At 37.1% G+C, this 21,968-nt stretch overlaps 2 protein-coding genes across 10 annotated transcripts in view; one reads left to right on the top strand and one right to left on the bottom strand.

Annotated features, from left to right (window-relative positions):
• The window catches only part of LOC132195049 (uncharacterized), a 151,709-nt gene that overhangs the window by 29,835 nt on the left and 99,906 nt on the right, over positions 1-21,968 (bottom strand). The gene's annotated exons all lie outside the window — the stretch shown is intronic.
• LOC132194342 (uncharacterized) lies at positions 4,747-6,409 on the top strand. 4 transcript variants are annotated; one of them, XM_059615564.1, is made up of 6 exons: positions 4,747-4,834; positions 5,102-5,270; positions 5,346-5,642; positions 5,706-5,888; positions 5,945-6,097; positions 6,177-6,409. In XM_059615564.1, the coding sequence occupies exons 2-6, from the start codon at positions 5,123-5,125 to the stop codon at positions 6,374-6,376; spliced, it is 981 nt and encodes a 326-aa protein (XP_059471547.1). In that variant the 5' UTR covers positions 4,747-4,834; positions 5,102-5,122; the 3' UTR covers positions 6,377-6,409. The 4 variants fall into 4 exon arrangements, with proteins under 4 accessions (XP_059471547.1, XP_059471557.1, XP_059471537.1 ...); XM_059615574.1 differs by having other exon boundaries at positions 4,770-4,834; positions 5,111-5,270; XM_059615554.1 differs by having other exon boundaries at positions 4,783-4,834; positions 5,087-5,270.

Raw genomic sequence — 21,968 nt, forward strand, 5'->3', positions numbered from 1 at the left:
AGGAAATTCGACATCATCAGTGATATTAAAATTTCAACGTGTCTGTTGAAAATTTGATTACAGCAGAGTGGACGAGGGCCTCTTTTTGCCGGTTGTCTCGAGGGTGTTCCTTAGTTTATTATTACAGAGCAAGGTAGCCGAGCGGGTTGACATCAGTCGTGGAGAGATTTCGGTTGTCTCTGGTGGGCACAAGAAAGTGACCACCGTGTCTTGCCCTACACAAGATGGGGGAGAATCTAAGGACAGAACGAAGAAAGAAAATCCCTTTTTCGAATTTAGATGGTGAATTCGCTGTAAAATAATTTATAGCTCTGCCAAAATTTTGAGTCAGGCTAATTGAGGAAAATCACTCACAAACACATTTTTGGAAAATTTTTTGATGTTAATTATATTATAAAATTGCAATGAAAAATTTAAATAATAAATAAAATATATTCATTTTGGTCGATTTAAATTAGAGTTTTCTCGCTTTTCAGAAGTGTATTTTTATATAGAATTATGCGTGCCATTTTTTTTTATAATAACATTTAAAAAAAATTGTAGCATTATATTTAAAAAAATCCGAGTATTGTTTGTTAAAACTATTCTTATTGTTAGTAAAAAGTGACTGATTTTAATATCAACTCAATTCTCAAGATTATTAATTAATTTTTGGTGAATTTCTTATAAAATGTCAACATTGCTTTGCTAAATTTTGACCTCTGTGCAATAGCAGTGTATATAATACATGCACCCTGCTTGCTCACACCAAGCCAGATAAGTTAAAGGGATGCTCCCCTTAAAATAGACTCATCAAAGCTAGAAGCGCGTCTCTCGGTTCAAAACACACCCTTAAGAGCGCTCGTTGGTTCTCGAAATTTCCATTCTTGCACCGCAATTTCGGGATGACTCCGAGGTCGAGGAGGCGCAAACGGGCCCGAGTTGGATATTCACTCACTTGACACACACTATCATTCCGGCCTGGTGTGTTCGCTCATATGGATGTATGCGTGCGTGCGAGGTATGTGTGTATATGTATGTGTGTGTGTAGTCATGTGCCGAGATAAAAGATGTGTAGCCAAGTAGAAGAGGCACCTCGTCCTGCTGGCAGCAAGTGCGCAGAGTTTGAGCCAAGCAACTAGGAAAGGCAACAATAGGTGCCTGTGCCGTTAATTCCCCCAAGGCCTGAATTGAGCCGAGTAACTTTAGACCCGCGAAAGGTCAGGCGGAGAATTTATGAATCGAAGGCGCGAGAGAGATATATATGCACACGCCGACGAGGCGACACGCCATTATTGCTTTGCCTGAAAGCCAACGCGGAGCAGCTGCCCGAGCACACACAGAACGAAATAATAAGAAATGCATTGTGTGTTCCCAAGGGGAAGAGAAGAAGTTTGAAATAAAGGCATTACATTAGGGATTATCAGGCGGAGAAAGGAGGAAAGAGAGGCAACTTTTTTAATATTTCTCTTCTTAATGACTTTCCTTTATGATGAGATGACGAGAGTAGGAAAAGTGAGTTTAGTTCAATATCCACAGAGCAGCTTTAAAAAAGAGGAGCGCGGCAGAGGCGAAATCAATTTAATACGAAATTGCACGAAGCTGAATGTCTCTCAATCACTAATATTTGCTTTTCGCTCAAGTGGTAACGAGGAAATAATAATATTAGAATGGAAGACTTGATATTTATTTGGCGTGATAATGGAAAGCACTTCAGACCAGCGAGAAATAATTTCACATTCATCAAAATCCACCAAACAGAAATTTTGAATTTTATGAAATGTGAGGAAATTATAATTAGAAATTGCATAAAAAGCTTTTGTATGTTGTATAAAACTTTTTACTTATTATAGTAATACAAAAGCAAGCTTTAGAAATTAAAATTGTTAAAAATATAATACAAATATTTGTTATAACAATTGTTTCAATCAATCTATTGTATCATCTATAGATTATCGTAATCATGTAAGCTTGTCTTTTTTTAATATACGATACATTATTTAGATATGAACTATAATTTTTTAATTAATGTCAAAACAATTACTCGGAATATAAAGTTCAAAACTTTTAAATTTATTTGTCTTTCAATTTGTCCATGACTAACATTATTTTTGATTTGATTAGCACATTACAGCCCCTCTAGTTCACGATAGATGATAGAATTAAATATTTATGAACAATTACAGAATAAAAAAAGGTCACACAATGTATGATATATTTACTATCTATCTCTGATATGAATCTGATCAAAATAATATGCACCAGAAAAGTAGTGGTAATTAAATGCCAAGCAATATGCTTGAGCTGCTTCCACGGTGAAAACTCTATTTGGCTCGCTTCACGTCATTTTCTTCGCTGGTTTCGCCTTGCAGCTGGTCGGACTTGTGATGATAGCGATAATAAAATTAGCCTGCCACACATGTAAACCGACTACATGCATAATGTAGACAGGTCCAGGGCTCTTCGCTCGCTTCGTTGGCTCTTGCAAGCACATATGAATTAAACGGGCAAGTATGTGTGTGTCTGCGAGCGTGAAATAACAACGTTTGCTCTGCTCAAGCGAACCCAGCCAAATCAAGTGTCATCCACATAACCTAATTACCTCTCAATTAGTCGACGAAAACTAAATTTTCTAACGCACACTGCGGTGGCATTTTTTAGAACCTGGGGTCGCACAAGTGTCTGGTTTCACGAAGGTCAAAATTTAGGTACCAATGTCCAGGGGCAAATAATATTATTAAATTAATTCAAATAAAGTGTATCTTTTTGGTGCTCTCACCGGCTATTTATGGAATAATGATTTTTCAATTCAAGCAAATCGTTTTATTCCAAAAGTGGAACCAGGCACGACAGTCTCTTGAATTAATCATATTTAATTACAATCCTCAAAAATGGACCATCAAAGAGGCCAGTATTTCCCAGCGGAGTTTACGGTTGAGTCTCTCTGTGTAAGAAGTAGTAAGAGGCTTTACGGCACTTTTTATTCTTTTACTCGTTTGTATCGATTTTCCTTCCACGAATTCACCACCGCTGAGCTCTTTCTTTTCACCACTAACAAGAAGAACAGAAATATTTGCTCCACACTTTTTCGTCCTGTGATCCGCGTCGGAAATGGCAAAAATGTGGCATGCACATCCTTACTCTCACTCGGGCCGATATGTAAAACAATAAATCTTTGCCAAATAATGCTATATATGAAGTCGCGCAGGGATTATCTAGGCCACACAGTCCCCTGCGGACGTGCAAAAACAAGGACACAACAAATGTGACAAATCCTGTAGAAAAATATATTCGCCGCCAAGTGACGGAGTGAGAGAGACAAAAGTATAAGGTTGCAATATAACCTCGCATGTGACCTGCAACTGAATGTGGGGCGCGATAATGCTCACAACCACCCACGCGAACTCGCGAGCGTCAAACTTAGAGGAAAATTATGTTTTTTTTTTACTTGAAAACATCAAAGTAAATGTGGAAAATAATTTCCTGCTCGACAGCGCACTAAATGTTTGCGGTGCCATTGGCCCTTTGTTCGCCAAAGTTACCCCCTCGCAGCGGTCGGTGACACGTAAAGAGGTGTGGTTCCATTTTTGTGTTCATGCACGACAACTATATGACGCATCCAGACTTTTCTCTATTCAAATTATGAGAGTTTAAGTTTAGTGTGCGCGGGCAACGCCTCAAGATATTCCCGCAGCAGCTCGAGCAGCAGCACAAATTACTTGCCTTTTCAGCGCTAATTGCCTGCCTCGCATTATATTCTGAAAAGCGGCGGCAGATATGCTCGGCTGAAAATCAAGGGCCGCTTGCTTATATTTACTCGAAAACCTCCTGAGGGCTCACTGAGAGAGTCGGAAAGAGTTGGAAGCCTTTTTATAACCCCTTGTAAATGTTTGTTTTTCTCTTTTCTCAGATTTTCGGCTCTTTTCTCGTTTGAATTCAAACCGCTCAGTGCCAAAAAAGAGTAGAAATTTCTCTCCTCTTAACAGAATCAGGAAACTTAAATTGCGCACGTTGGAGAGAAGTTCTTATGTGTGTGTAGAGGATATATTAATGAAAGCTTCACCTTCGTTTCGTTATTGACTTAATTTCGTGTTGCAAAACTTTTATGATTGCGCTCAGTCGCACTTGTTAAAGTCGACGCGAACTTGATGTTATTAATTTGTCGTGTGCAGCTAGCTACTGTGTAAATAGAGAGAAAGTATTTTTTGCTCACCGAATTTTCTCACCATTGCCGTTAAAAAAGTTTTTGTTCGTTTGCGCGGCCGAGAAAATGCGATTAAGAGCGAAAAGTTTCGCACTACGTCCTTATTTTTATAACTTTCCAACTGCCACGAAAAAGATTAGGAAAGGAAAAAATAATCTCTACTTCGCCGGACTTCAACCATCAATTCTAATTGTGAGACGTAAAAGTTATTTTAATTATTATGTATATTAATTTATATCATTAACTGGGAAAAATTTCAACTTTTTTTTGTAACATGTACAATTATAATTATCCAACAGATCTGCTCTTGATATTTTTTTTCTTTTGCAGGTCGATACGGCTGAAAAATCAGCAGCTATAGATAAACGCTTATCACACCTGTGGGTTATTTAACCTCAAAATATCTTAATCACTCCAATGCAAATAAATGTGGTCAGTGAGAATAGAGTGAGAGGGGATGTGAGATTATGGAGTGGAGCATTTGTCCTGATAAGACATTTTGATAACATTGATAAACCTTGAAATCAGTGGCTGAAAAATTACTGGCAGCAATAATGTGGCATTATCAAACCAGCTGCCGGGCTTCACGTTTGCTCTATAAAAGGGAAAAGAGCAACTATAGTTTTCAACTATTTTTAATGGAAATAATCTGTAAGTTGGTGATTTGAATTTAAAGTCAGCTTTTCCTCGATGGGTTTTGTGAGTTGTTTATTGTTTAAGAAAAACAATATCCTGCTCTTTATTCTTAAACAATAAGCAGCTCACAAAAGCCCATCAAGGAAAAGCTTACTTTAATTTCAAATCACCATGAATCACCTCTATCGTGAAATTCTACTACAAAATTCTGTAAGTTCTACTGGATATTTAAAACAATGTCAAATTTATTTAAATTTTTCTCTTCAGATGGAACAATACGAGTGGTCACAGACAGTCCCACCGATGAAACTTCCATTTCGTCATTTATTCAAACGGAAACGTCTCCTTGTTTTCGCTTTAATCACCGCAGCATTTAGCATTTGTTTTTTGCTAAATAATGCTTGGACTTATGACGGGCCACACATTGCAAATTTTAGCAGCTTTCAAAACTGTGAGTTTGCTGGGTTTTTTTCTAGATTCCTAGTGCATTACAAAATTTATAAATAACGCTTGGTAATTATTTTAGTAAACAATCACGCACATTCTTCCACGTGCAGTAAAAAGGCATCGAGAAGAGGCCCCCATCAAAGAGTGATATCATTTTCATTCTTTGGGAGGATCAAAAGTCGGAGAGGCTATTTTGAAGGGATTGAAATAAACGCCAACCTAATCCGCGAACTGTATCCAAACTGGATTATGAGACTTTATCACGACATCCGGAAAGGTAGGTTGAATACCACCTTGGACCGATTGGAATTGAGCTATGGTGAAACGCTGGACTTGTGCTTTGTGGGAAATATTCCCGGCTACGGAAATTTAATTGGTAAAAAATTTAAAACTGGTCTTACGCAAAAATGGAAAATAATCAAAAATTTTGAAACAAAAGGATCTCCTCAAACTATGTGGCGTTTTTTAACGTTGACCGACCCTCTGGTGGATATTTCTCTTTTCCGCGATCTAGACAGTAATCTCAATGACAGAGAAGTCCTAGCGGTCCGAGAATGGCTCGAGATGACCTACCCTCTGCACGTTATGAGGGATAATCCCTTTCACAGTATGCCGATTCTTGGTAACATATACAACTCGTGTATGAGCTGTCCAATATTTTTTCTGAGCAATTTTAAGCTGGAATGTGGGGAGCCAGACTAGACTTGGGCCACAGATATTTATGGAAAAATGTAACTGACCAGATGATGGCGGCGAATGCAAAGGCCCTTTACATTGGCGAAGATCAGGAAGCTTTAAAGCAATTTGTTTGGCCATTGGCGGAAATTAAAGGTTCCACAAATTATATTAAAAAATAAAAATAAATAATACTCGTTATAATAATATCATATTTTAATCAGAATTTTTTTAGGTTTTCTTTTGCAACATGACAGCTATTTTTGCGGAAATAAAGTTTACAAATTAGCTGGAGACTCGCGACCTTTCCCGTCCTGCAGGGATGCAAAAAGAGGTCTTAATTTTATCGGCTCAAGAAGGAGAGTTGATAGAACTCCAATGCTAAAGGAATGTCCTGAGCTTTGCAGATTGAAATCGGAATGCCTGTACTGTTGATCTCCATTAAATTTTTTTTTATCTTTTTTCCTATTTATCTGATGTTCATCAGGTGTGAAAAATATTAAATGCATTTATATTGTAAACGTTTCTCGATAGAGCCTTCGGAAACGAAGCCATTTGCAGAATAAATTTCACGGCACGTTAAGTAGTTGCATTCTGCCTTGGAGACGGAGGCCGTCGAAGCCACATCGAGAGCTATGCAGAGATGGGAATTCCTTTTGGGAATAATGCAGCACCGCAGCTGGCACACTGGGAGCCGCAATACTTTATAGACACACACACATCATGCCCCAGTATTTTCCAAACACGACTGCATTGTTCTTTAATTCCATACCTGGCATTCTCGTCGACGCTCGGGTGCTTTTTATCTCAAATCAACATCGCCATAATGAAAATACCACAGCACGCGCGAGATGACTTTCCTTTTGTCGGCGCACAAAGGCATTTACGATTCACTCTGTGCAAAAAGTGTCGTATAATTCCGCGTTTCGCCGCGATTATTCTTCATTAAGAAAATGTATTCCGCGAGCGCGACGCTAAAAAGAGGGAGCTGCCGGCAAACACAGCAACAGTGGCAGACGCCATAAAATATTTTATGCCCTGAGAAGAAATTAAAACTTCCTTGGAGAGATGATTTTGTCTTGCGCGCTTCATTTCGGGAGAACTTTTTATCACTCAGACTGCCGGATTTATGCTCAGCTTTGATTCCTCGTGGGGTTTGCTCTCGTCTCTTTCTGCGAGCTCAGCCCTGCTAAGGAGCCTCGGCGAGACCGGCATCTGCAGACTTTCGCACAACTGTCACACTCACACGCCGCCAGTTTGAGTGCTGAAATTTTCTCCGTTTCGCCAAAGTGGAATTTGAATGTGGCGCATTCAATTGCCGCCGCTCTTGCTTAAGCCTTTTTCTTTTTGAAAGCGCGTGAGTGCATTCGATTAGTCTTTCCAAAAATGGCACATGTGAAAGTAATTCATAAAGTAATCGCTCTAAATCTCACACAGATGGCTTGTCTCAAAGCATTCAGTTGGCTGTTTAAAAAGAAGTTGCAAAACACGGACTAATTTTTACTTTGTTTAAAACATTTTTCGTGGCTCAATTACCATTGATACTATTGTTTTACAAAAAGTTCAAATTGTGTAAATAAGTTAATTAAACACAAATATTTTGAACAAATCCTACAGAAAATTTACAAGTTCTTTACATTAGATTGAATTAACAATTTTCAAGTAGATATAAGAAAATGGAAAATAAAATAATAATTTAAATGTTGGCTGAAGATAGGTAATAATAAAAAAGGGAACAGTGAAAGGGTGTGCGTATTTATTACAGCTAATTAATTGCTCAAAAATTCCATGAAAATAAAGTTCGTCAGTCAGAAAAAATATTTATCATTCATGTATTTTGCATGGGACATGGGTAAGAGATAAGAAATAATATAAAATGAAATATATGGTGTAATATTTAAATTGAGAACGGAGAACAATCCGACCTAGTCAGTTTATAACCATCTATAATAATTTCATAATGTTGTTAGAAAGCAAATTTATAATATTTAAAAGGACTTAACTTTAAATCATTAGTTTACAAAAATGAATATGGAATGTTTTTTATTATATATATTTACATTTTATAAGTAACTAAATATAGTTATTATTTTATCAATTCAAACGTGTTTTTTAATATATAACAAAAATATATAGAATAAATATTAATTATAAAAATTATTTTAAAAAAAACAAGAAACATTCAATTTTGTTAATGTTCGTTATTTGTTTTAATTATATTTTATGATTATATTTTTAATGTCAAAAAGCAGATAAATTGAATTGTTTTGCATTTACAACTAGACTAGAATACTCAATTATTCAGGACACCAGCGGACAATCAGGTTCAGAAATCTATTTATATCCTGATATTTATGGCATTTGTCATTGTACACTTTATTCCATTAACATGGGAACGTGATCAAAACCCGTCATGCCATTCCGTCAGTGGCGATCAAATAGGATACATGCAAAAGACCGCTTGATATCGATTGCAAGCAGTGACATTATTTCTCCATATGTATAGGCAATATTAAAACGTTATTCGCACTGGACGTGATTAAATATTGATATGCCATCAACTGCACGACACCACTTTTCAATTGGTCAATCGTTTGCGGCGTGAAATCAGCGTAAATATGCAACCCACAGGACATTTATCCATCAGTATACAGCGATTTGTACTTCATTTTTTGCTTCCGTTCCACTTTTCAATTGGCAAAATAAACTCGCTGCTCATTTCCACCCGTTCCATCCTGTTGATTGGCCAACAATTCCATCCGCTGCGAAAGTAATCGGCCTGGCAAAGCGGTCTGACACTGAAATATATACATGGCCCTTTGCGGCCTGCAACGGATAAGTCACTGGTCGACTGCTTCAATTTCATTAGACAGGCGTTAGAAAATTAATAGTCGGTTTAAGTTCACCGATTAATATTAATTCCGAGTGCGGTCGACTGCATCCGTCCGGCTCGACCCCTCGCGTCCAATTACCAACCCACACGTCGATATTTGCATGTAGGTATGTAGTGCAAACAATTGAAGCGCGCTCCGTATTCATTATTCGGCACAAGTACGTCGGAGCCGCGGAACACCTCTGGGGAAATTCGCTATCAGCCTAAAGAGGATTCCCTTTGTCTGAAACAGCGAGCGAATTTCGGGGCCAAATTAAATAAACTCCGCCCTGAAATGGAAAAGAAGCTGGGGATTTGCACTTGTTGTAGAGAGCAACAAAGATATGTAGGAAGGTTTTTTTGATTAGGTCGATATGTGTCTAGGGATATATTTTTTTGTTACACCAGAATTTGCGTCTTTTGTTTATTGCTTTCAATGCCAATTTCAACCATTTCCACGCTTTTTCTGAAACTTCTTATTAAAAAGTGTATATTTTAGAGGGAAAACTTCGAAAATTAGTATAAAAGAAATTTTTTGTTTCATAAAAAAAACCTGAACTTTAAACCCCTACAAATTGCATTAATTTTGAAATAGATGAAAGCTCCAAACATCTCTTCTTTTAAGATCAAAGCTTAGGTTCTTTATTATTTTTGTTATTTACGAGTTCTGTAAAGAAAAGTCAAACTTTTTCATATGGTTTGTTTTGCTAAGTCATGGGAAATTGCCATTATTTAATCTGCATGAGGGTAGGGGGGCTAATATTGAGATCAGTTTAAATAAATTTAAATATTGCTACTTCATTTAGTAATTAAAAAACATTATGATTTATTCAGAATTAATTTCTCATTGGCGTTCTAATTTCTTGAAAATTCAACCAAAATTCGTTCACAAATTACTATTTAACTGTAGGAAAGGAGTTCGTAGCTCTCACTTCAATGTACCCGCTTAGTTGGAGGCGAAAGGGTCCAACAAACATTTTAAGAGCGTGGCGCTTGTGCAGCCCTTTGTGCACCGCTCTTCTCGGCAGCCTAACTCATTTCGGTGCGGCATGAAGAGGTCACGTTTTATTTAAGATAAGCATGCAAATACGCACGACGCCACAATGGGCTTTTTGTGCGTTAGGCATGGCCTGTGTAATTAATTAGGGTAGTTATTGCATTTTTATGGTAGATCGTGACCTCAGCTGGAACGTGACGCCTTAGCTGTTGGACAACTTTCGCCCTTTGTCTTCCACGAAGAAGAACAAGTTGTTGCATGCCCGTAATGCGTGTATTTTTTCTCCAAAAGATTTATCTCTTTTATTGCAATAAAAAGAAACACGGTTGCTGAGGAGTCGTTGTCGACTCAATTTACTTTTTACCCCTGGAACGTCACTTGGTTTATTTTATTACTCTCTGTTGTTAGAAGGAAAGCATTTTATCACAAGCAGTTGCGAACTAATGTATAAATTACATTGGCAAGACAGCGTGTAATAGCTTCCGCCCAGTGTTGTATTTTTTTTAAGAATTTACTTTAAAATGTACTCCGTGTCCTCTTTTTGTATGGAAGAATAATTTTTAGAACCATTCTGGTCAGTTTAATAACAATCTGAATTTGTATTCTCTTTCAATTTTAATTAAGTGGGAAAAATAATTACGATAATCACTTTGATTATAATTCTGAGCTATGAATGTTTTCTCGCGTAATTTAATCAGTTGCTTTTAGAATTATTTCAAGAAATTTTTACCTTCCTTTTTCTATTGACATGAGAATGATTTTTTTCCATTTTTTTATTACAGAAAGTTAATAAAAATATTTCAATATTATATTTTTCTCATCGAGAGGAAAATAAATGATTCATTACAACATTTCACTAGCGTCAAGTACGAACGTGGCAAAAATTAATTGCATTGTAAAGTTCAGAATTGTAATAAATCAGTTTTTCCAATTCCAACATCTGCTTTTCAATGGAAGTGTCACAGTTATGCAACCCAAACATACGTGCCTGCCAAGCAGGTTGCATAAGCTCAAACTTATCTGATTGGATTAGTCGACAGCCGAGTCACTTGCAGGACGGGTATTTTTTCCTCTTTTTTTTCTTTTCACCCTTCCTCGTATTCTTTCTTTCTTTCCGATCTCTTTTATTTATTGCTCACGGTGCGAGAAACTCATTTTGCGCGATAAAACAGACGGTCTGCTGGATGACAGCCACGACCGTGTTTTGACGAAGTCCTTTCTTTTCACTGCAGGACGGATTTTCCATCTCTCTCCGCTTTGAAAGGGAATCAATTAAATCTGTATTTAGGAGCCCTGACTGCGGCACTGGGTTAAAAGCTTTTTTGTGCCAGGAGTTTAAAAAGAAAGGGAAGACTGCCAGCCGAGCTGAGATTTAGGCTTCTCTCCCTAATAAAAAAGAATGATTTCCTCGTCGTCTTCCACCGCCAAGGTCCCAGAGGTGCCGCGTAAATTTACAATTCAGACCTTTCTCAGGCGAGATGTATGATCAGGAGGGTCGCTTCCACACAAGTAGAAATCGAAGCGTAAATTACATTTCAACTGCTGTTCCAACGAACGAGCGCGCTCAAGTGAGAAGGCAAACTTTCCCGCTACGTTTTGAGGTATATAATTGGAGAAAGGTGTTTTTTTAATTTTGTCTCTTTAGGCGGAAAGTGGAACGCGAAGGAGAGTTGCACCGCACCAACTTTGCAAGCTGAGCAAAAGAGGTGCATGTGTGTAAACTTTGAAAGGATAAAAGCTGGAAATTTATTGAAGGTAAACAAGCTTAACTTTTCTAGAGACTGCACAAGGAAAATTTTTGCCAGCAATCACACAAATTGTTTTCTTGGAAAAATTCCATTGATTTGCCACTAGATGCAACTATCTTTGTGATTTCTCTACAAATCATGTGCATACATGTCTATTTATTTATTAATATTTATTTTCAATTTCACCTTGAATCAAATACATATCAAATTATTCAAATTTAGCAAATAATTAACTAGTATTATAAAATACAATTGCAAATTATGATCAATGATCAATCTCATAGTTTTTAGTTATTTTAGAAATTCATCATTGGAATTATTATTTCAACTGAATTGAAAAGTAAATTACAAGTTTTGTTGTATTACATAATTTGAAAAAAAATCTGCCACTTTTGTTTATAATTCTTGAAATTTTAGATTAGATATAATTCAGAATAATGAATAAATTGACTATGAGAAATGGAAAAAATTAAGCTTTTAGATTCAGGGTGTACACTGGAAATCAACTAAATATTTATTAAAATTAAATATAATTTGCAATGAAATAAATGAACAGATAAAATAACGAAGAATTAGAAAAATGAAAAAAAGAAAACATATTTCAATAATAATAAAAAATAAAACGAATATAATTTGCAATGTAAAAAAATTCATTAAGAACTGTTAGCAATATTATATTGTTGAATATTTTTTTTATTTTAATATTTTTTAAATCACTCATGAATCTATTATAATATGTAATGGTGAAGCAAAACTTTAATTTCTATGAGTAAGGCAACGATCGAATCGACTTTTAGTAAAAAGGTTAGAGCATCACACATCAAGATCTTGGTTCTGTCAGTAACTGCGAACCGGAATTTATTCGTGCTGAACTTTTGACTGACACGTATTCGGCAGCAAGGATAAAGGTTTTAGTGAGAGTGGCGCGCCAGCCGCTTTTAAGCCAATAATGCATCTCGACGTCGGGCGAATGTGCGAACCCATCTAACACAGCATGATATATCAAGTAATATTGCACACCGATGATAAAATCGCGTCTGACGCGATCTCGAAATTCACACATGTGAGGTCCAATTTTTATTCCAACACAAAATTCCTTTCTGCGGAGAGAGCGAACACTAAGCCCAGACCAGAATCGCACGCAGCTGCCTCTTTTTGTCTCTCGGCAGCAAGATTACATACACACCCCGCCGAGAATTATTATTTTGTTGCTCGGCGGCAGCCGAAATCTGCAGAATTTCAATTTGGGCCTTCCATTTGCTAATGAAGTGCCGGCAAAGCTTTGTCCTAAAGTGCCGCTGAAGATATATAGGAATGCCATTGAACCGAATTTATTCGCCGCTTTTTTGCTCCTCCTCTCTTGTCTAGGGAGATATTTATGCCGGCGTGTGTTGTGGGCTACGCGTGTGCTTACATTTTATCGACCTTTGCAACACAAAAGCAATTTGCACCACCGCTAGCATCATCTCCTGCGAGAGCGCTTTTTGTGATTAAAATAAATTTTTTGCCACCACCACACCCGCAGCCGCCACTGTTAACAATGACGAATGAACCATCAGAGGACATACAGCTTGTTTTTAAAAATATATTTTTGCATATTATCACATCGAAGAGAGGAAACGGTTGCAGCCAAAGACACTACTTATTATTTGACGCAAAAAGGGATCCATCATCTTTTGCAGTTGCTACATGCGCCGGGTCTGGAAAGTTTTAATTAAAAAAGTCGCTGGGAGAGCAATTCACGGACGTCGGTGCTTTATTGGACCGATGTGCTGAATAAACGGACAAATGGGGCAGCTCTGGAATCGTAACAAAGCGTCGGGCATTAAATTTGCACGAATTGGCGTGCGTGCCGCGTTATTTTGTGGGGCTTGTCCACCGCTGCCGGTTATTAATCAGCATCAGCGGCGATATTAATAAAGCAAAATGACGAGAGCGGCCACGCAATATATGATAATGAAACCGTATATTCCGTTTATATAACAAACTTGTATGATTTTGCGACAGCAGCCACCTCGTTTGTTGTTGTGTCAGTGTTGTTCTGAATTTATACGTGCATGCAGCGGCGTTTATTTGGCAAAAAACCGGCTCTGGATAATATTGGAATTTGTCGTTGGTGAGCGGCGCGCTTCAAGCGCTATAATTGGAATTTGCTCCGAAACCGACACCCGACGAGTTTATTGAACAATTTAAATAAGCTGACAAGCGCGCATCTCGTTTTGTCATTCATGATTTGCAAAATATATTGCCTCCAGCGAAATTGCAGCATCAAAGTAGAATTTTATAGGTGCGTCGGTTGATCACCGAATTATTAAAATAACACATAAAAGTGGCTGCAGGGCTGTTAATGTCAGCTCATTAATGCTTTATGAAGTTGAAAGAGAAAATTCCATTGGTAAAACGAGATCAATTTTTGAACGGCAGAACAAATTATTTTTAGAGGTATTAGTTTCGATCGCGTTTTTTTTTTACATGTGACCACATAAAATTCCAGTTTTGTACAAAATTCTGATACTCAATGTATGAAAACTCAAATTAATACATATTTAAAAAATGTTTAAAGCTCCTTATAAAGTTTCACTATTTTCGTATTTTTCTGTAATAATGAGAAATCAAACCAAATTTGTTTTCCATTCCTGTTAAAAAAGTAATAATTCTTCTAATAATTTTTAATAATAAAAAATCTGGTTTGCAATAGCTAAGAGATAGCAACATTTAGAAGTAGATAAAACAAATATCGCTCTTTAAAATTGTAATATTTTTTAAGGATTTGGCCACGTGTTTTTTTCTTCCGTTATGTGATTTTCATTGAAAGAGATCTACAATTATCTCAAATAAATTTCAATTTGAAATACATGACTTTTATTTTTTACACACAACTTCGCCATTTAAGGTCTAATGTGATTCCAAGTGGAAAATTGAGTTTGTAAAACATACTGAAGAAAGAGAGAATGATAAATTAGTTCAAACTTTTTCTCTGCAAATTTTCTACATTGTTGAAGGAATAAACGAGGAAATAAAAAATGATTGAAGTAAAATGTTTTCTGGCAAAACCCACATTGCGCGCGTGCATTAGGCGATTACTTTTTCTCCTTCGCTCTAATGCTCAAGTTGCTTCTTGGAGCAAGAGGGCATCTCATACGTACAAAAGGACCACCAAACTAGAGAACGAGTGTGTTTATTGCCACTAAAATGGAAAGAAAAAAAAAGCAAACGCCGCTGCGCTTCCTCTCTCCGAAGGCTATAATTAAACAGCTTCTAAATCCCTTCTCTATTTGCAGCGCACGTGGCACGCAAAAGCTGGCGCCGCCGGCGCGAACGAGAATTCTCCAGGCGATTTTTCACCCGGGGCATCATCACATCAGCACTCCACGCACATCATGTCGCTTCTCTCTCTCTTCAGAATAATGACGAAAACTCTTGCAGCTGAACTGCATGCATTAGAGTTTTGATCGTTATTAGAGCGTGCAAAATTGAGCCAGTTCGCAACAGCAATCTGATTACACCACCACCTCTAACTAAGGGGGTTCAGTGACAAGGGCGATGAATATGAGAAAAATTGCCTTTGATGCAATTTGGAGCGTAAATATTGAAAATTTTAAAAAGATGCATGACGTTAAATCTGTCGGCAGAATTAATCGAAAAATTTGCAACTGCATTATCCTGGAAGCATGGTGAATATATACATAATAAAAAATAAGTGAAAGCATCTTAATGGTTCAAAAAATATATCCAAAGTATTTTGTACGTTAATTTGGAAAAAAAAAATTTGATCCCCTTTTTCAGTTTTTAAATAATGAATTAAGTATTTAAGTTATTTGATTCCCATAATATCAGTTTCAGCAGTTTTCAGAAACTTTATTTACTTTATTTTTAAGTGTATAATTGAATTTGTATCCATATTTGTCAAAAAAATGTTGAGGTCAAATTTGTTCACACGACTTTGATAAAAAACTTTAAATGTCGTAACAAGCGATCGGATGGAAGAACTATTAATTCCAGACTGATGACTTCAGTTTTAGTGTCTATTGTCTTCAATAATGCATCCCCCTCCCTTATAACCCCAAATTTGATTGACCCAAATCTTTTTTATCATTTTATTATTTATTTATTATGATCAATTTTGGTAAAAATAGGCAATATAATAATTACAGAATCTAGTCTTATAACTGAAAAATTTGGTAATTTTTGATATTTTAATTATCCAATGTTATGCCGTAAATAAAAGGTAAATTGGATTAAAATTTAGACGTTGTCCATTTTGCTCCGTTTTTAACACGTTGATTATGTATGCCATTCTTAATTTCGCCACAGAATTGTTAAGCTTTTTTGCCTATGGAGAGCTGCATAGAGGACACAAGACTCTCAAGGGCTTTCCGAGGCAATGAACCTTCCACGCACACACACTAGCTTGGCAACGTGTGCTGTGCATGTGACAAACGCGGCCAACCGCCAAGGCAATCTCATGAAAAAATGACACTTTAATACCCCTGGCTTAATAGTTTAATTAAACTTGACGCGAGAGCACACGTACACTCACTCTTCTTGCGCACATTCAAATTTCGCACTCTGGCACACGACGCGTCACTAATTACATCTCTCTTGCTCCAATTTTTTCCGCCGTCCTTTCGTCGTGGCGAAATATAACACCGTCTCTGGACGGACGGAGGAAAAAATTAAGCAAGCAACAAATTAATCTGCGCACGGCTGCAGAAAGAAAGAAAGAAAGTTTGGCGTCGGAATTGCTAATTACGCGATGATGAGCGCCGCTTCTAATCCGGCGTAGGCGCTGATTAATCATGAAAGATGTTTTGCGCCGCTCACAGCACGAGGCGAAAAGCAGCGAGCCGAAGACTTTTCCTCTCGACCTCTTTAAATTTTCATTTCTTGCCGCGAACTTTGCTTTCCTCCTTTTTTATTCGCAGCTTTTTCGCCTTGGCTGCTGCGCGAAAATCTAGTTTACACAGGGTGGGAGGATTTGCTTTAAAAAAGCATTACGATAAATCATTCCTCCTTGTTATGCACTCGAGCTTCATAAAGAACAATTTTTCAGTGCAAGAGAGAGGAAAAGAAGGATTGCGAGTGGAAACGGCAACACAGTAACCGCGCGCGCTCTGCCTTTATGGCTCGTTTAACTTTCTTTAATGCCAAAGCAAAGCATCAAAATAGGGGGACTGGAAAATAAAACTCTTCCGAGTTCAGACCCCTCATTTCTGGAAGTGGGGCCAAATTTATCAGTTAAGTCCAGAAACGTTTTGCGAAAAGGAAGAAAAAGCAATTCAGTTTTATGACATAACTCATTCCTTGGAAAAAACCGCCAAGCGCTGCACACACACCGTTATATCTTATTGCTTGCTGCTGCTTTTCCCACAGTAATATTTCACCGCAGTTTGCCTGCGGATATACAAAAATTAACGATTTTCCTGTGGATATGAGGAATGATTTACTTTCCCGTTAGATCTTCAAAATACAAAATTTTTTGAAGAAAAAAAAATAAAAAATCTACAATTTGCTCTTCGGTTTAATTTTTTATGCACATTATTCTTTAATATTTTCAATGAGTGGCTGAATTTAGCAGCCAAAAATGAATTGTAAAATAAACGTCTGTTCTAGAGATAGTCGCTGGTGTGATTTTATGTCATCCCCAAAAATTAACGGAAACAGAAAACTGACTTTTATATATCGTTTTTAGAAAATTCAAGTCTCGCCGAGCAACTTTGATACTGAAAAATTCTTCAATTTGTTCAATGAGTGGCTGAATTTTGTTTAATTTTCTAAAACATTATTGCCAATGATTGTATACATAAGATAACATGGAATCAAATGAAAAAGATTAAAAACAAGGCACGTTGAAAAATTATAATTTTTTTTCATATTTTAATTGACGACTTTAATTTAAATACTTTGATTTGCAATTTGATTGAATTTGTTGCCTACAAATTATAGACCCAGATATTTTTTCAATTGATTATTTTTTCAATACTTTTTTATTTCACCTGAAAATATTATTTAATTTAATTTATTTATGAATCCAAAGAAAATTATCAGTTCAGGAAAGACTATTCATCTCAAAGTTTTGAGAGAAAATAAAGCAGAAAATGCGATGTAAATATTCAATGGAGTGAGTTGAGAATGACATACGAGATTGCCGTTGGCGCCAAGCAAGTGCGCCAAGATGTGGCCAAAAGTCACTGGCCAACACCCGCTCTCGTTCTTATCTCTTTTTCACATCTCGTGTGTGGCAGAGAGGTAAGCGAGCGTGAAATCAGATTAAAATCTGGTGATGCGCGAGGAATTCGCACATTTGCGGCTGCCTTCGGATCAAATCATTAGAGAAATCACGGAGTAGTGCTGGCCGCCCGTCGACGCGCTTTTCCAGCTCGTCTGCCGAGTTTTGGCTGCGGGCCAGACAGCCCCAGAGGAAGAAGCCGCCTTGCCGCATTAACCGGCCGTACGAGAGACGAACCGCACACGCGAGAGCCGGATTATTTATACACGCAGCGCCGTTTTGTTTAATCTCGCAAATATTTCCTCGCGCAGCGCCGGCAAAGTGCCTCCATGTTTAATTCAAGGCTTTTCATTTTATTAGCACGTCTCGCCAGCAGCACTCATTTTTTACAACGATAATGATATGGACCTCACACAACTGCAGACGGTTTTCCGCGCAGAATCAATTATGGGCCGAGGTCGAAAGTGATTCCGTGCAAATGAGATGACTTGTTTGGTGCAAGAAGTGCGAGATAAATATTCCTGCCGGACACTTTTAGGCCCATCATTTTGCAGGCGTCACGAAGGCGATAACGCGTTTCATTATCCCTATAAACACAGCAGGGAGTGTGCATGTGAGTGCGGCCGTGATGGAGATAAATATGCGGCTGCGACAGTTAAGTTAATCAGATTCGAATTTATTGCGGAAAACAAACTGGTGTATGTGCGTGGCAGCTGAAATCGGGGTTTGTTTACTCATGCTGCGCTTCGTTTAATTTATATTGCGGAGAGGGCAATTTAAAAATTGGGATTACACGCCAGATTTAAATGTGCGGTACGTGTTAAAAGTTTTTTAATTAAAAGAGAGCAACGAAAACAAAACTTATTACTGTTATACTGTATATTTTGAGCTCAATGTTATTTCAAGTTAATTGTGTGATTATTTTGTATTAGCTGCAGTTTGACTTCATTATTATGTTTCCCTAAAAATCTCATCATGATACTTTTTACATTCACAAAAATTTAGCCTCATTATTACCATTCCGATCATAAAAACCGGTTTTAAAAGTGTTAATTAAAAAAAAAATAGTTTATTTTTTTCCTCTGCAAATTTGGAATTTTTTTGCCTTGATAATGAAGTAGATTTCCAAATTTTATTAAAAGCATCCTACATTTTTAGTGAGGCAATATCGACCCTTTATTCAACTGATGTATCATTTTTATCTCAATTTACCGCCTCAGTATATGTTTACTTTTTTAGCGATTTGTCACAACGAATTGAGATTTGATGGAAACCGATCGTTGTTACATTATGTATTGTTTCGCGAGCAGAGGGATGAATCGGTGATTTGGCTGAGCTTCGTGTTCTGCTGTCCGCCCTCCCGCTCAGCAGAATTCGATCGGTGCAAAAGTGCGAAGCTGCAGAGCGACTGTCAAATTAGTGATGCGCACCAGATAATGCTGAGAGCAGTCGATTTTCAATTATTAATTTCGACGCGCCCATTGCGAAATATCTTGGTAATGGAGAGAGTGAAAAGGCTCGTAGGCGAAAGAGAGAAAGAATTGAAGGAGAATGAAAGAGAATGGCTTTGCAGGAATAAAGAGCGTTCAAGTAGAAATGTTGGGCAGAATTTTATTTATTCCACAGCTGAGGCACGCTCTGTCTCAACTGGCTCATTTGAATAATTTGATTTGAGAGCCGTGGGTCAAACGTAATTTACCAAAGAAGGCGGCTCGATTTTTCTTTACATTTCCTTTTTCGAGCACCAGGAGGAATTCAAAGAATAACCAAGGACAGTTGGTTTTCGTTTTTACACGCAATGGCTTTACTTGATGAATGGTTTTGAAGCAAAAAGTGATTGTGTCTGCTTGCTCGCCGAGCCAAGGGAGATTTGTGGCTTTTGAACAACCAGCCTGCAAGGCTCATGAACAAATGTTTTGTAAAACTTTTTGCCATAAGAGAGATTACAACAACTGTAACTATTAAGTCACCAGACGGAGGAAAACGATGTGACAATTTTGTGGCGGGGAAGTGTGCTTGAAATAATAATAGGAATCAAAATATACACACACAAAATAGAGTAAAATTAACTATAATTTTAAAACAAGTGAAAAAACTAAATTAAATTAAGCGACTAAGATGTTAAATAAAGTCAGTGATTAATGCCATTATTTAATTAATTCTAGGGTTAAATTTCTTCCTTTTTTAATTCATCGACTTAAAATACCACAATTTTACAATCATCTTGGTATTCTTTATTAACATTAATTTTTGTGTATCATTTTCCATTGAGATTTATTTCATCATAAAATTATAATTTTTTATTGTTTCAAAGTGTTCCAAAAAAATTATAAACATGAAGATTTTGGTAATGCCAGAGAATAATATGCCAAAATTTAAAATTCAGCTTGAAGCCTGCCACAATTAATTTACGTTTAATTGCCTGTCTTTTGTCATCTATTACCACAAGAGATCAAGATAACGACAATGGCACACGGAGACAAAAGTTACAATAGATTCATGATTTGCGACGAGCTGTCAACCCGAGCAAATTCCCTTTGCAGACTCGTGCTGTATCGAGCGGAGCCGTTTTTCGAGTATGCGTTCCTCGTTGCAAGAAGAGTAGCGAGACAAGAGAGTGATTTAGTGAAAGGGTTGCGTGACACGCGTTCGACAAAAAGCAGACAAACCACGCCACATAGGCAGCAAGTCAAGTCCTCGATGTCACGGGGGCGCGTTTGGTGTTTTGTTATTCAGCATCAAATAAACAAATGACTATGACGTGGATGAGCGAGCGCCATAAAGCTGCTGCAGTCGCAACTCGCTTGACACCTCACCAAGCGCATGTTCTCGCGCGGCAAACACAGCACACACGAAATTACTCTTCGTCAGCAACACTACTTTTGTGTGTCGCCCGAGTGCAAAATTTAAATAACACACTTGATTTACGCCACTCGAAATGCTGAGATTGAAAGTGAGAGCGTTTACAATCACACGCAGCCAAGTCATTCACCGCCAAATTGCTCTCGTTTCCACTTGGGCACCCCCCGCAGAGTGAGAGAGAAATTTCCTGCCAAAATAATGTGAAATCACAACGTCACTTCTTACCACCCTGAAAAGTTCAATTCCTGGGAGGCACTGAATATGACTCTCGATACTTTCAGTTCATGATTCAAATTTATCATCTATAATAATTTTTGTTTTTTAAATAAATAACAGTTTTTAACGTTATCATCATATCCTTAAATTTCCAAGCGATATCAAAAATGCATTGATTAAACCACGTTTACACTAAATTAAAAAAAAAATGCCAAATCCAGCAACAATTGTAAATTAATTTAAAAAAATCTGAAACTATAAAAAAAAATTGTTCAAACAAACTATTGCAACTAAAAGAAAAGTATATAATATCTAAAATATCAAAATTTATCAATTGAAAAAAAAAAATCATTTTTAGTATGCAATTTTCGTAAGTCAAAATAAGTAATTGAGTGATTATTTGTAAAACTAATAATTATTAATTAATAATAATTAATTATTTATAATAAAAAAGCCATATGTATTAAGAATTTTTTTTTTCAAAGTACATGATCTCATACTTAAATTTATTTGATGTTGCTATATCTTAGATAATTAAATAAAAGAGCTATGAATTCAAACGCAATTTGCAAGTTTATGTAATAATAACATACAGTTCCATCACTTCTTAAACTTTTAATAAAACTTTTAACTAGTTCTGCCAGTTGGTCAATTGCGCTTTGCAGTTCATTGTATCGAATGGGTGTTATCACTCTTTTGCGACAAGTTGCAGTACTCGATGCAAAAGTCCCGCAGCTCATTTCCTCTTTCACTCCACAAAAGACTGCAAAGACTCATTTCCTTTCAACCTCTTTTACCTCCTATCTCATCAGAACCATTATTTATCCAGCATAGAAGCGCATTCCGCGGAATGAGTTTCTTCTTCTCATTTGTTAACGGTAATGAAAATTGCGTTGCAATTGCCGGCCAGCGGCTTTATAACTGTTGAAGCGCAGCAGCGACCGATCCATACATACTCCCCAACCCCCCAATCGCGTCATCCACCAACAAAAGACCAGAAGCATACGCCGCAGGGATTTGAATGCAGCTCTTTAAAGTCGTAAAAATATTTATGGGCACGACGCGGCTTGCGCTGAATAAATCTGCGGGATATTCAGGTCAGA

This window comes from Neocloeon triangulifer, unplaced genomic scaffold (genome assembly GCF_031216515.1).
Source record: "Neocloeon triangulifer isolate White Clay Creek 2 clone unplaced genomic scaffold, ASM3121651v1 ptg000001l, whole genome shotgun sequence".
NCBI lineage: Eukaryota > Metazoa > Arthropoda > Insecta > Ephemeroptera > Baetidae > Neocloeon > Neocloeon triangulifer.

What these genes read in the sequence shown, in the direction of transcription:
- LOC132194342 (XM_059615544.1), top strand. Translation starts at nt 4,991, where the DNA reads ATGAATCACCTCTATCGTGAAATTCTACTACAAAATTCT. An exon ending in AAATTCTACTACAAAATTCT is followed by an intron (nt 5,030 to 5,086) that starts GTAAGTTCTACT and finishes TTTTCTCTTCAG; the next exon opens with ATGGAACAATACGAGTGGTC. An exon ending in CGGCTACGGAAATTTAATTG is followed by an intron (nt 5,643 to 5,705) that starts GTAAAAAATTTA and finishes TTGAAACAAAAG; the next exon opens with GATCTCCTCAAACTATGTGG.